Here is a 15301-nt window from a genome sequence, read left to right as displayed (position 1 = left end):
TAACAAAGAATAATCTAGGGAGTGATCGGTCAGGAAGGGTTTCTCCAAGGAGCTTACATTTAAGCTAAGAGCTGAATGACAAGGAAGAAACCAGCCATGCAGAAAATCAGGGTGAAAGAACATTACTGGCAGAGGAAATAGTGAAGGGCCTGAGGCAGAAAGAAACTTGGCATTTTAGAGGAACAGGAAGAGGACCCATGTGGCTGGAGCTGACTTGTTCCCTGTGGACCCAGAGGGCAGAGCTGAGATTAGCCGCTGAAAATTATAGAGAATATTAGGAAAGACCTTTGTTAAAAACCAGAGTCACCCGACAAGGAAAGGGGCAGCAGCTTTGAGAGGGAGTGACTGGCTCCTGGAGGACTCTGAGCAGAGGCCAGATTGCATCCATGCAGGGCTGCTACCTAGGGGCTGCCAGGATTTTGTGATTCCTAGTCACCTTTTTGCTCCCTCCAGATATCTGCACCCCCCCCCCACCCTGAACTTCTATGCTTGCACAGAAGGCTCTCTTGGTGCTTTGCAAAAAAAAAAAAAAGCAGTTTAAATACCCAGGTACTACAGTTGATACACATGGTCAAATAACACCTCAAATTTAAATAGAACTGGGCACTTTTTTGTCCTTGCTTTCTACGTTGCTTTTTGTGGGTGCTTTTCAGCTACCACCACTCCCGCCCCCAGAAGGAAAATGGTGTCCAAAAGAAAAATATCATGGCTGTGTAGGACATTACAGGCCAGCCTACCCAACTTTTCTTCATGGTAGAATGCCAACACCTCTGAATCTCAAAAATATGGTTTCTACCAGGAGGACATTGGAGACTAATGGTGATTTGTTTTTCATTACTTCATTCAATTAAGTAATGTATGGTCGCCTGTGTTCAGAACAGTTTTGAAAAAGTCAGCTAAATATGTCATCCCCTGCCTACAACTCTAATGGCTTCCTGTTAGTCTTAGAATAAAGGGAAAACCCTTCCATGCTATGGGCCAACAAGGTCCTGCCTCATCTGGCTCCTATCCTTTTCTCCAGCCTCTTCTCACCCCATGGGACTCCTTGTTTTCTGTGCTCCAGACACTCCAGCTCTCCTTCTTTCTTTTGAATTCTCCATATTCCCTCCCACCACAGGGCCTTCACATGTGTTCCTTCTATCTGGAGTGTTTTCTTTTTCCCTCTTCCTGCATACATTTCCACTCATCCTTCAGATCAGATTCTGACCAGGTTTGCTTCCTCAAGGAAGATCCCACTGATAAGGTCAAAGCTCCCAACTACGAGCTTTCATAACACTGAGTATCACCTCTTCTTTGTCCTCGTCAGGGCCAGTTTCATGGGTTGTCACACAGGGCCCTGTGCTTTGAAGGGTCCTGTGCTTGGTTTAATGCTCTGCTGTCACCGCCTTGAAATTCTGAATTTCACACACATTTTCATTTGTTCTGACTCCACAAATTATGTAGCTGGTTCTGGTGCTAGGTGCACTTTTATGTTTGCTTAGGTGATAATTTGAATAATGACTCGAATAATGACTTTCTCTCTTACTGTACTTTGGGGTCCAGAAAAAAGGTACTGTTTTTGTTATTGTTGTTGTTACTTTTTTTTTTTTTTTAATTTTTATTGTGGGAACATATATACAACATAACATTTCCCATTTGCTGTATTTCTTTGTGATACTTTTACCTCTGCGACCTATCACAGTTCCTGGCACATAGCAGGTGCTCAGTAAGTCATTGCTGAATGAATGGGTGAGAGGGATCCTTTTAGGAATTTAGAGTTTAGTTGGGGAGATGGTTGTGTTTGCCATACTGCAGCCTTGTTTTGAGGGCAGTGCCAGAGCCTGATTCCTCTCTCTTTCTGTGGTATCCAGCACAGGGCCTGGCAGATAGAAGATATCAGTTCATGGGTGTGAGCCAGAACTAAACATACATCTGTAATCAGGGAAGCGTTTTTGGTTTGGCCATGCTGATGGTGACACAGTGTTGTGGAGGTTCCAAGTCGGGGAGGAAAACAAGGGGGTTTGGGGAAAGCTTCCTGGGGCAGGTGGCTATTGAACTGGATCCTGAAGGAAGATGAGATGGTGATTGGTAGAGACGGAGGCGTTTGGGCATTTCATGAGTAGCATGAGCGGTGATAGTGCTGTGTGATTGGGAATGTCTTTGTGTCTCCATCTCTTAGAAGAGAGAATGGAAGTGTCTGTGCATGGGTATATTATGAATTATGAATCCCAGGATTAGGCCCCAGAAGCTCGGCAGCTGCCCAGGCGTCAGCTTCTTTCATGTCCTTATTTATTCATTTAGCAAATGAGCTCCCACAATGTGCCAGACCCTGCAATAGGTGCTAATGATACTGCTTGCGTCCCACCTAGCTGACAGCCCAGTGCAGGGTTCAGACAAGAGTGTGAGCCCAGGGGCTGGGGGACCTCAGCAGAGTCACCACACCCATCCTGGGGGGGTTAATTCAGTTGATAAGAGACAACAAAAGGAAGTAAGAGAGGAAGCCACAATAGCAGCAGGGCCAGACCATGAAGAGTATTGCCAGCCATGTTAAGAGTTTTTTAAACTTGATCCTTAACAGTGGGGTGGCACTGAGAGGTTTGAAGCAAGGGAGTGGCGTGGTCAGATTTGTGTTTTGGCAAGATCCCTCTAACTCTAGTACAGAGAATGGATTGAAGGATGCCAGATGGGAGGCCGTGGAGACCTCTGAGGATGTCGATACACAGACTAGGGCAGGCGCTGTGGGGATGGAGAGGGATGAAGAAAGAATCAGCAAGATTTGGTGACTGATTGGACAAGGGATTAAGGGAAAGTTACAAGTCTGGATGTTGCCTGGGATTCCATCTTGGGTGCTTGGGAGACCGTCACTGAGATGGGGACCACTGAGACAGGCAGTTTGGGGGTCAGATGGCAGATTCCATTTTGGATGTCCTAACCAAAACCAGCTCTTGTCCCAAAACAGGAAGCAGAGGAAAAACCACACCAGCAAACTGCAAGAGCTGTCACTGCTGCTACCTCTGTCCCTGAAGACTGATACCAAAAAGCTCACCAAGGTATGGGTACTGAAGGAGAGAAGGCAGATGTGGGGGTGCAGATTGACAATATCACTGAGCCGGTTAACCTCCCTGCCCTGGGAAAATTAGATCCTTTCAGTGACAGCATTGAGGTAGGAGCATTCCTGCCCTGAATGGGAATTTCTGGGAGTCTGGGCTCCCCTGACTAGAAGACTGGGAGATTCTTTCTTGCAAAGGAGGCAGGAGAGCTGGGAGGGGGAAATGGCAAGGTACCTGGTACAGATTACCCAGCCATGGCTTTGATCTCTCCAGCTCCACAACCGCAGAGCTTTGGGCAGGTTGCTTGGGTTACTCAGGGTTCTCAGCTGGAGAATGAAGAAAATAACTCCTGCCACCCAGACATACTGTGAGACCAAAATGACACAACAGCTGTGACAGGCCCAGCACATGGCATGTCCTAAATAAATGTTGGTTCCCTCTCTGTATCCCTTGTTTTGTAAGCTGTGGATATCTTCTCCACAAGGTGGGAAAAGATAAGGTTTCTCTGTGTGTCCCCAGTGGCTGCTTAATAAATGTATGTAGTATTGAGCTAAAACCTTTCTCCCAGTGGGAATAACTTAATATGAAACTCAGAGAGCCTTAAGGCTTGGTGTCTGGTCAGTCATGGATGTTTTCTTGCTATATTTTCTCTCATTCATTCACTCACCAGCCATTTATGGAAAGGTTGCTGGATGCCAGATGCTGTTCTGTTTGCAACAGAAAGAAGCAAAGACATATGAGACCCATTCCCCATCCTCTGGGAACTCAGAATTTGGTCAGGAAGATCAAGAGTTGCACGCAGGGATAATGGATCACAGCCAGAATGTGTTACTTGCCCTTAGAGAGGTTCCTAGGGGTGGGCATTTTGGAACGATTTACCTGGCCCTAACCTTTACCTTTTCCCTCACCTAACACATTCCATCAATTGCCAGGTCATGTTGATTCTCCCTCCTAAATATCTCTCAATAGTATGTGCTTGAATTAGTTTCCTGTGGCTGCTCTAACAAATTACCACAAGCTTAGTGGCTTAAAACAATGCAAATTCATTATCTTACACACTGGAGGTCAGAAGTCCAGAATCATTCTCCAGTTGTCAGCAGGGTTGGTTCCTCTTGGAGGCTCCAGGAGAGAATCCATTTCCTTGTCTTTGCCAGCTTCTAGAGGTTGCTCCACATTGCGTGGTCCATGGCTCCTTCCTCCATCTTCAAAGCCAGTAGCGTAGCATCTTTAAATTTCTCCCCTTGTTTCCCACTGTCACATCACCTTCTCTGCCTTTGACATTCTTGCCTCTTCTGAGGACCCCTGGGATGACATTGGGCCCACCCTGATAACCCAGCATGCTCCCCCATCTCAAAATCCTCAACTCAATCACATCTGCAAAGTCCCTTTTGCCATATAAGGAGATGTTCACAGGCTCTGGGGATTGGGACATGGACATCTTTGGGGTGGGGGGGGAGGCATTATTCAGCCTACAAAAATATCTGAGGAGCTTTTTTCTGTGTCCTGAACGACTTGAGAATTTGGCATGAAATGAGTGCTGTGATAAGCTCTTGGAAGAAGCAAAGACAAGTAGGGCACAGTCCCTGCCCTCAAGAATGACAGTCCAGTCAGGGGACAGGCAACATTTCATAACTGACCAGATGACCACATCTCCTTTTGGAATTCTCTTGGGCCTCAGCCTAGTTCCTTACCATTTATTCTCTGCTCTTTTGATCCCTCTTCCTCCCCATCCTCATCCTCCCTTAGGTTGAGTCCCGGGCCCCCTGCTCTACATGCATCCTGCAGCCTGGTTCTCATGCTCCCACCTGACCAGTCTCTGCCTGAACTGCATCATCACCCCCCATCCCAGGGCCATGTGATATGTTGAGTCTGGCACTCGATAAACCACTGGGACCTGTTGTTTGTGGTGTCCCCCATTTTGAGACGGGATTCAGTTTAGAGTCACGGTGACCTTCCTCCTCACCCTGGCCAGCTAAGTGCCTCCTCTCCCATATGATCCCTGAGCTGCTTCTCCCCTTGGCCTTTTAATTTTGGTGTTTGGGGTACAGAAATCAATGATCTACAATCTCTACCCTCAAGTAGTTCAAGGTCAAAGGGAGAGAATGACACATAGACAGATAATTACAAAACAGTGTGGCAAGTGCCTTGATGGAAATAGACTCAGGGTGTTACAAAATTGTGAGGCGGGACAGCTGCCCAGCCTGGGCTCAAGAGTCCAGGGAGGCAGGAAAGATTCTGGAAGAAGAGACCACTGTGCTGAGGCTTAAAGCAGGAGAAGCCAGGTGAGGAGATTTGTGGGAACAAGATGTGGGTTTTCCAGATCGAGAGCATAGCACATGCAAAGGGTCAGGGGCGGGAAGCTGAACAGTGTGGGCAGAAAAATTGGACTGGGAGGCAGGCAGACCTGGCTTCAGATCCCAGCCCTGCCACTTCCTCTCTGCGACCTTAGCAGATCCCCTTAGCACTCTGAGCCTCAGTTTCCTTAGCTGTAACCCCTCTCTCAGTGGGCCTTGGTGAAGATTAAATAGCAAAATAGGAACATCTTTGCCACCTGAGGACTTCCTGGGGGGCGGTGGGAGGAGGTCCCCAGCAACCTCATGTTGTTTTGAGCCTTGGCTCTCTTGTTCAATCCTGTCTTTCTTTGGGGGGCAGAAGGAGATTCTGCTGCATGTTCTGCACTACATTCAGTACCTCCAGAGAAGCATTGATGTGGCTAAGGCCTTGCTCAAATTTCACACCACCGATGGCAAAGGTGGACTTGGGGGTAAGTCCAGCCAAAATTTTCTGATGCTTGCTACATGCCAAGTGTTCTCCTGGCTATAGGGGACACTGAGTGAATTAGACGAGTCCAGACACTCCTGGATCTCACAGTCTGGTGGGGGAGACAGTCAGAAAAACTAAGGGGGCATGTGAAAAGACCATGAGGGGGAGGGACCTTGGCTGGGCCTTCAAAACAGTAGGAAAAGAGAGAAACCCCTGCCAAGCAGAAGTGATCTGAACAGAAGCATGCAGGCATGAGAAGACACGTGTGGAATGTTTGGGGAATGGCAAGTGGTTGGGTGTGATTGGAGAGACTGGGTAGCGTTGGCTCTGGAACCAGATCCTGACTCATGCACAACTTTGTGAACTTAACCTCTCTGTGTTTCAGTTTAATCATCTGTAAAATGGGAATAATAATAGTACTTCCTTACTATGTTTGTTGTGAGGATTAAATGAGTTAATATGTGTAGAAAGCATAACCCAGTGCCTGGAACATACCAAACCCCCAGTACTATATATGTGGGGTGCTGTTGGTATTATTGGAGTATAAAATACAGGCGCAGAGGGGAGGAGATAAGGCTGGAGACATTTGGCAGGGACTAGGACAACAGGGATGAGATCTGAAGGGCTTTGGGTGCCCAGCTAAGTAGCCTGTGCTATCATGATGAAGATGCAGATTACTGAAGGATTTTAAGCCAGGAAGAGTCATGGTCAGATTTGTTTTTTCAGAAAGCAGCACCTGACATCTAGTGTGGAGGATGGATTTTTAAATGAGAAACGGGAATCAGGGAGATCAGCAAGATATTTTAGGAATGGTCTGGACAAGAGACAATGAGGCCCTATCTATCACTGAGGCTGAGGATGTGGACAAAGTGGGTAAATTTGGGAGATGTTAATGAGAAATAATTGAAAAGCCTAGTGAGGGGCCTGAGCAAGTGGCCAAGGTCTCCTGCAGTGTCCTCACTGTGCTGAGGAAGATGGAGGAGGAATTGATGTGAAGGGGAAGATGAGGAAGTCTTTGGGAAGCATTCAGTCTGTTTTCTCCTACCTTAGAGAATCCAGAATAGCACTCAGGAAACCTGAATTTTAGCCCTGTACTTCTGCCAGCTGGCTGCCCGACCTCAGACAAGTCCTATCTCCTCCCAGGACCTCAGTTTCCATGTTTGCAAAGGCAGCCTGGAAATGGCAATGGCCCCCAGGACTGGAAAGCATTGTCTAGAAAGCAGGAGATATGATAGGATGAGGGGATCTGACTAGTCTCCTTCTCCATCCTGTGCAGGGCTGGGTTGGAACCCAGCTGTGGGCCCAGCAAGGCAGAGACACACCACCCCATCCAGCTCCCCACGGTCTCGGAAGTCCTGTCTTCAGGGAGCCTGCCGGAAACCTCGGAAGAAGAAGCTGACCCGAAAGTCAGGTATACACTGTCAGTGGAGGCAGAACAGGAAGCGGGGTTGAATCAGGCTGGGCTCCTTCTTCAGGGATATCACCCCTATGGGAGGCCTAGTCAGCCATCCTGAGCCCCTGATGAAGGTTTAGACTCAGGCCGGCCTGCTTTCAACTCCTGCCTCCTCCACGTCCCAGCTCTGAGGCTGTAGTAGGTCACTCTCCCACTCTAAGCCCCAGCTACCTCATGTGGAAATTGTAGCACCTGCCACAGGGTTGTCTTAAGGATTAGTAAGAGCTTGTACCTACGCCACTTCAGCGGTGCTTGGCATGTGGTCAGTGCTCAACAAATGGAAGCTGCTGTTATTATTATTACTTACACCCATCCTGCAGGAGACCTTGGCCTCTTTCTCAGGCCCCTCACTAGGCTTTTCCACCCATGGACCAGGGCATCAGGGAGCACATAGTGGTGGAAAGATCCCAGTGTGGGAGTCTGGTCCCAGTACTGCTATATGTCCCTTACCCTTTATGGGCCTCAGTTTCCAGGTCTTTAAAATAGTAGGTGGATCTAATCAGTGGATTCCAGCCCTGACTGCTTATACGTGTGTGTATGTGTGTATACGTATATATAGATGCTTATACTTCACGTCTGGAAATTCTGATCCAAATGGTTTGAGGTGAAACCTGGGCATCAGTATTTTTTTCAGTTTTTAGAAATTGTTTTATGGTAACATAGGAAACATAAAATTTCCCTTTTTAACTACTTTCAAGTATACACTTCAGTGGTGTTAATTACACTCACAAGATCATGTTACCATCACCACCATCCATTACCAAAAGTTTTCCATCACATCAGTATTTTTTTTAAAGGAGATGCCAGTTTGCAGAGTCTGAAAGAGAACCTGTCACATCCATAGAGTCTCCTCCTACAAACTTCTTCAGAGAGCTAAGTTAAAAGAGGTGGGTTTAAACTTGCAGAACCACCTGGCATCAGTAGTTTTTAAAAGTTCCCAAGGTGGTGCTCACATGTGGCCAGGGGTCGGAAGCATTCGACTAGGTGGTCTCTAATTGAGGATTGGGGCTTACCCAGGAAAGGCTGGTGCGTGCCCAGGCTAGGAAGAGCTTTGCAACAGGTTGTCAGACCCAAAGAAAAGAAGCCCCCCACCTGGGCAGCTGTATCCTAGTGATAGGAAGACCCCCAGCCCCTCTGACATCTACCTCTGCTCTCTCAGAACGCCAGACCCGTGCCCAGAAGCCTCGCTGCTGTCTGGCCCTGGACAGGCCTGAGAAGGAGGTGACTCCATCCCCAGACCAGAAAGGAGGAAACATGGGGAGAACCACGACCCCTCCATGGTGCCCCAACTCCTGCAGACACCTCAAGGCTGCATCATCCTTGTTTCAAGATGGAAGAAAAGGAGGAAGATCCCAGCTGACGTTGCTGAAGATGGCTGAGAACAGCGTCCTCTGTGCCTCCTCAGGTTGGTATTTCTCCTCACCACTGACCTGGTCGTTTGTTTATACACTGCTTGTCGCGCCCCTGCCATGTCCCCGGCACAGTAGCCACCGCTAGGGCTACAGCGCTGAGCAGGGTACACACTGTCTCTCTCTTCATGGATCATATGGTCTCTCTCCCAGCTTTCTTTTTCATTTTAGGCTCTGTTGAGGCTGTGAGGGTGGGACAAGATCAGTGTCAGCCTCTTGTGGGCTTCAGGTCACAGAACTGGGGATAAGGTCAGGATCCCTCCCGAGGCCTCACTGGAAACTGCCAGACAACCCCTCTTCCGGCTCCCCTGTTATTGGTAAAGGTGTGGTGAGGCATCCCTCAGAGAGCTGGCTAAAAGAGGCCTGTTTGAATTCCAGGCCCTGCCTGGCCTCAGACCAGCTGTGAGGCCCCGAGTCACATAATTCCTCCGTTTGGTCACTGAGCCGCTACACCCTGATCCTTTCCTCTGTGCCAGGCCCTGCATGGGGTGCTGGTGACATAGTAGTAACCACGCTCCCTGTCCAGTGAAGGACTGATGTGATAGTCCAGAGCGAGCCAGGCTTGCAGGGGGGCATCTGACCCAGCCTGAGGGGCAGAGAGGGCTTCCCAGCTCTTCTGTAAGCAGGGTGACCTTGAGTAAGTTACTCAGTATCTCAGTGTCTCAGTGTCTCAGTTTACTTATCCGTAAAACTCAGCAAAGAGTGCGTGAATCATATGTGAAATGCTTAAAACAGTGCTGGCATATTGTAAGCACTGTGTACTTGTGTGCTGTCGTCATCATCATCATCCTCTCTATTCCATTGAAGGGTTTTATCTTCATTACAGCTTCTGACAGGGATGTGTGATTCAGGAAACCTGGGGAGTGGAGGGCTCCCCTGAGCCTCCTGTGGAGGCCCCGCAGCCTGAGGTTTAGACTAAGACTGGGGAGCGAGAGGCTGTGTCAGAGCCCGGCACTTCTCTCTCCCCTGCACCTGTGAATCCAGGAATTTGGCCTGGTCCACAGGGGTGATCAACCAGCTTTGCCCTTAGGCTGTTGCAGAAACAGTGCCCAGGATGATGGACCTCGCCCTGCCATTGGGGTCCAGGAAGGTGCAGAGTGGATCCATTTTCTCAACTCGGCACAGCTCTGTCAGAGGTAAGGGAACTCTAAGGTGGGTGGGACTGAGGTGTCGGTCTGGCATTGTTGGGGGGTGGTGAGAAAGGAGGTAGATTTGTGCCTGGCTTTGTGCCGGGTGCTGTGAGTTCACAGGAAGGCCTTGTTCTCTAACCTGTGGTCCATGGCGGCAGCCTCCTCACTGGTCACCCTGCCTCCTGTCCCCTGCTCCAGCCTGTCCTCACCGATCAACAGAGTGGCTTTTCCAACACACAGATCTTGACCTTGTCAGTCCTTTGCTTGGACCTACTAGGCAGAACGCAAATATCTTAACTGGCACTTGAGACCCTTCTTGATCCCAGCTCCCCTTGACAGCCCTCTCTCCTGCCCTATGCCCATGTTTCAGACACTAAACCAAACCAAAGTATTCGCCATTCCCCAAGCTCTTGCCCCCTTTGGTTTTTCATACTCTGGTCCCTCTTTCCGGAGAGCCTGTCCCCCTCATCCACCTGGACGGCTCAGCCCTGCTCACCTGCTCCCTCCTCCTCCTCCCCGAGCTCCTATCATCACTGCCATGCCCCCTAGGCTGTCAGTGTCTGTTTACCTGCTTGTCTCTCCTCCTGAGACTTGAGGTTCCCTGAGAGTGGAGCCCCAGCTGATTAAGCTTCCGGCCCCCAGGGCTCCACCCAGGAGCGCACAGAGGGTCCATTTGACTTCACAGCCAACAACACAGAGAGTCCACGGGGAAACGGCTCGCCCAGGTCGTGTAGCATTCCCCAGCGCAGGGCTGTCTCTGCCTTTTCAATTCCACTTCTTGCAGGCAGAAGCTGGTGTTCTACGATTCCAACGATGAGGTGGAAAAGGAGTCCCCAGATGCTGACCCGTGGCTTCCTGCCTGGACTCCAGAGGGTAGCCCCCATAGTGATTGAAACGCTGTTTCTCCATGTGGGCTCATGTGGGGCCTTCTTGGTACCTTCCTTCTGAGGATTTCAATGGAAGGGGAGAAGGAGGGGAAGGGAATGCACAGTTACTAAGGACAGGGGTGGCAAATACACAGTCTGCCTGCTGTCGCTTCTCCCCTGGTCACCATGGCAGACATTATTAATCAGTCACCACGCTGTTAAGCCCAGATGTGGCTCAGAATTTTTCTTAACACAAGTAGCTACAGTTAGTCTTTTGGACCTGGCATATTATGATATTGACATTTTTATTGCCATCCCTGACATAATAATGCCAGGCATCACTCTTCATTCCCTCTACCAAGCACTCATGATGAGGAATTGAGAGTCACCTTTCCCCGGTGTCTGGCACCATCTCCATAAGGCACCTGCTCTGGTGGGGGTGGGGAGGGAATCTCCAGCCACACTTCTGACCCAGAGGTTTCCTTTTCAGGGAGCCCACTGACCTTGAGGCCTCCCCAGATCAGAAACTGGAGTGGGGCAGGCCACCCGAGAGAGATCCTGGGACTCAGCCCGTCCCTCTTCAGCTCCCCAGGGAAACTTCTGCCAGAGCAAATCTTGGAGGATGGCACAGAGTATCTGACCCAAGGTGAGCATCCCGTGCTGGACTAGGTGCTTAGTTCATCTGCTGTCCCCAGATGAAACTGATCCAAGCCCTCCCTCGAGTATTCACGCCATCTGGTGTGGCGAATGTGATGACAAAGGGAAAGAAGGGAGGCTCTGGGGGCTTGGGGGAAGGAGCCCCTCACTATGCCTGGGTGTCAGTTGGGGCCAGAGAAGCTGGATTTGGACATTGGGTAAGAGACCCCACAGAAGGGGCACTCCAGGTAGTGGGGATGGCAGAGACAGAGCTTGGTGCTGTGGGAGAAGCATTTCCGTTACAGCTGCCCCTCTGGTCTCCCTGACAGCTCTCTTTGAAGAAGTGTACTTAGAGCCCGACTCTCCACGTCCTGCCCACATGTCTGGGGCTCCACAGAAGCAGGTAGGCATCTGTCCACGCACTTACCACTCAGCCGTCCGCAGAGATGGCTGTCCCTTCTACACACATTACTCACGGACTCCAACTCATCCATCCCCTCAGCCTTTCAGCCACCTCCCACCCACCCACTCACTCTCCACCCACTCCCTCACCCTTCATCCACCCTTCTGTCCACTCACCTGCCTGGCCTTTGAACACCTGCTGGCTACCAGGTGCCAGGCTCTGTTCTGGACACTTGGAATGAATGAGACAAAAATGAAAAAAGCTAAAAACTGTCAGGTGCCCATAAAAGATCCCACCTGATTTTATAGCTACTCCCTGGAACCCCCATTTTATAGATGAGGAAACTGAAAACAAGAGTGACCTCAGGAAACATCATTTGGAGTAGAGACCAATCCTAGGACCCCCTCCCTCCCAGGCCCCTAGGTTAACTTTCTGCAGGCCGTCTGCCTCCAGAAGCTCACTCTGTGATGGAGAGACATCCCAACTCTCATCCCCAGCGAATTCCTCCAGCATCAGGAGGGGCCACCCCCTGCTTCAATGAGTAGCTGATTGGCAGGAGAAATAAAAATCAGTGCCATCAGCAGAGCTCTTATGAAGTGCCAAGCACTATGTTAGATGCTTTTCAACTCTGCAAGGTATATATTGTTACCACTATTTTATGGATGAAAGTGATGCTCAGAGAAGTTAAGTGACTTTCCCAAAGGCCTAACAGCCAGCAAATGATGTGGTTCAATGACAGTATTGAGACTAGGTGGCAGGAGACCTGAACCCAACCCAGGCCCAGTCTGCTTCCCTGTGGGGCCTTCAGAACATTTACTTGATTGTTCCAGGGGACTTTTGAATGAGATTATCTTTAATTAAAATTGTTTCTAATACTAATTTTACCCCAAAAGGTTGTGAATGGGGGGGAGGGTGAAGGGCACCTTCTGTTGCCACTTACATCCCCTCTCGTCTTTCTCCTACATCCCAGGAAACCCTTTCTGAGGCCCCCAGAGACCCTACTGACTCCCACAGCCTGTTCCCGTCTTCGATCTCATTAGACCACTGCTACCTGTCGCTAAGTGAGAACAGCAGGGCACCATCCAGCCCAAGCTCTGGGGAGACCGAAACAGAGTCCATGTGGAGGCCGCAGGAGGTGAGGAGACAGCTGTCCACCGAGGTCGGTCCCACACCCCCTGCCCTCTCCCATCTCTCCGCCCCCCTGCCCAGGCTGACCCTGAAGGTTTGCAGTCCTCCAGCGATGAGGATGGAGACTACACGTGGACGCCCACCCGACGGGCCACAGCCCTGCCCCCAACTGGGAGGAAGGCCAGGAGGGGCTGGGCAGGCAGAGGCCCCATGAAGCCCAAGGAGACCAAGAAGTTCCCCTGCACCTCCCAGATGAAGAAAAAGTGTGTCAACGGCTTCATCATGTTCTGCAGGATGAACCGGAAGCAGTATATCAGGTGAGCAGGGAGCCTGCCTGCCCCTGAGCAGGGCCCATCTTCGTTATCTGCCCTCTACCAACTTCCCCCACCCCTCACTCCCTTGTTGCGTCCCTTTGCCATATGATACACGCGTCCCCCTGACTCGTCTCGGCCTCAGCTCTTCCAGAATTTAACCTGGCCCCATTGTATCGGACCTTTCAATTGTAAGCACTGAGACCCAACTCAGACTTAAGGAAAAAAGAAAAGGAAATTGATTTGCTTATTTAGCCTAAAAAAAAAAAAATGGAGGGGTTAGGTTGCCTTCAGATATGGCTGACTCTAGGTGCTTGAGCAGTGCTGTCTGGAGTCTGCGTCCCTCTCTCAACCTGTCTTCACTCTCAAGCATGCTGTGCCGTGTTGGGGGCAGGATTGCCCAGTAGGTTCAGGCTCATATCCTCTACACCCTGAGCATCCCCATGGAAAGAGAGTTCTTAATTTCTCCTGTTTCAAGCAAAAGTTCTTGGGTTGACTTGGATCAGATGCCCAATCCTTGCCAGGCCCGGAGCCAGGAGTTGGGGAGCCCCCAGGCCACAGGGACTGACAGTGAAGACATGGTTCCTTTACAGGAAAGCCCAGGAGCTGGTACCAGAAGGGGTGCAGGCAGGTCCCCAACACTCTCCTGGGACACTGGGTACCCAATTGAACACCGATGGAATCCACCCCTTTCTTTGATTCCTCAGCTCCATAGAGTCCTTGATGGAGGCATTTGGGGCCAAGAGGAACAGAAAAGACTTTGTTCTCAGAAGGGAAAACTGAGGCTCCAAGTGGGCAAGGAATCTTCTTATGGTCATACTGTTGCGTCTGCCTAAGCCAGGGTGCTCTGTGGGCCTGCCTTTACCTCCTCCCCTTCCTTCCTGTCCCAGAGCCTGTCCCGGGACTGCGTCCACAGCTGCCACGAAAGAACTGGCCCAACTCTGGCGGGTGATGACCCAGCAGGAACAGAAACCCTATTGGTGAGAAGCCCCATGCACAGCAAGGAGTGAATAGTGGAAGGGGCCTCCCTGAATCTCTAATCCTGCTGGAGTTTTAGAGCCCTTAGCTTCATGGTATTGGAAACGGGTTAAGAGTTTACTGGGGTGGGGGATTTGTATGTGGCAGACTTTTATGAAATCTTTAGGGATGACAGAAGTGGGGAGGGGCTCCCCCTGTAGCTGAGAAGGGCAGATAGCTGAATTTGGGATTTGGACCTTCCTGCCCTAAATTTCTTTTGCCATCATTGCCACAGGGAGTTTTTCAGAACCTGGTCATACTTCCCTGTCACTTGGCTTCCTCCTTTCCTCCTCTTAGATCCCCTCAACCCTCTCCTCTCTCCCAGCTGCCCGGGGCTGCCCCCTGCTCATTGCCAAACGGGCCCCCTGAAACACACGTGGATGTGCACACTTTTTAACAGATCCTCAAAGGAGTGTGGGGCTCCACAAAGTGGACTTGGCTGACCGGGAAGCGGAGGCTGGCTCATAGGGCTCACTAGCAGTGACCCAGCCCAGCCCCGCTCACTGCTGGGGCCGGAGGTGAGGGTGGGTCAGACGCCTGAGGGGTGGTGAGGAAGCCCTGCCCGCCCTGCCCATCTCCCCTCAGCATCAAGGCACGCAGGTTCAGCCGCCAGCACAACCGGATCGTGAAGCAGGGCAGCTCCAGCAGTGAGGATGAGGACGGGGAGACCCCTAAGCCCTTCTATCAGCTGCTGGCCGAGAAGGCCCGCTGCCCCCCACGCCTGGCTTCTGCCCTGCCTCCTCAGCGGGCCTGAGAGATGGCGGCTCACCTCCCCTTGCCTCCTTGCAGCTCCTGAAGCCATTGTTTGAAACCAGAACAGGCAATGGGGAGAAGGGCCCCTCCTGGGCTTCCAGCCCCAGTTAGCGCAGGTGCCCCTCACTAGTACTGCACGACAGGGGAGGGGGCGTATTTATTGACCCCGCCGCTGTGTGTTTGTATTGTAAGGCTGCCACGGACAGCTCGAACTCTCTGCCCCATGGGACTGCTGTTTTCCTCACAGCCCCTTTTTGATCCCATGGCTTATCAGAGGAACTTCAGGGTGGGAAGGTAGAAACCCTAAATGAAATGCAGGGAGGTGAAGTTTATGAGAAGGGGCTCACCTCTGCCATTCTTTTCCCCACCCAGAATCAAATGGTTCCAACCCTGTTCACTCATC

The 15301-nt window shown here is 50.7% G+C and overlaps 1 protein-coding gene across 1 annotated transcript in view; it reads left to right on the top strand.

Annotated features, from left to right (window-relative positions):
* Nucleotides 1–15301, top strand: part of MEIOSIN (meiosis initiator) — a 21670-nt gene extending 6369 nt beyond the window's left edge. The window contains 12 exon segments of the mRNA XM_037819210.1: nt 5302–5311; nt 5682–5793; nt 7069–7203; nt 8405–8650; nt 9685–9790; nt 10569–10657; nt 11141–11296; nt 11616–11689; nt 12660–12888; nt 12891–13134; nt 14019–14108; nt 14731–15301. Coding sequence (XP_037675138.1) covers nt 5302–5311; nt 5682–5793; nt 7069–7203; nt 8405–8650; nt 9685–9790; nt 10569–10657; nt 11141–11296; nt 11616–11689; nt 12660–12888; nt 12891–13134; nt 14019–14108; nt 14731–14899 — 1660 coding nt within the window. The 3' untranslated portion in view covers nt 14900–15301.

Source organism: Choloepus didactylus, chromosome 27 (assembly GCF_015220235.1).
Source record: "Choloepus didactylus isolate mChoDid1 chromosome 27, mChoDid1.pri, whole genome shotgun sequence".
NCBI lineage: Eukaryota > Metazoa > Chordata > Mammalia > Pilosa > Megalonychidae > Choloepus > Choloepus didactylus.
The sequence above is the reverse complement of the archived record's forward strand: the minus strand, read 5'-3'. Positions and strand labels throughout refer to the sequence as shown.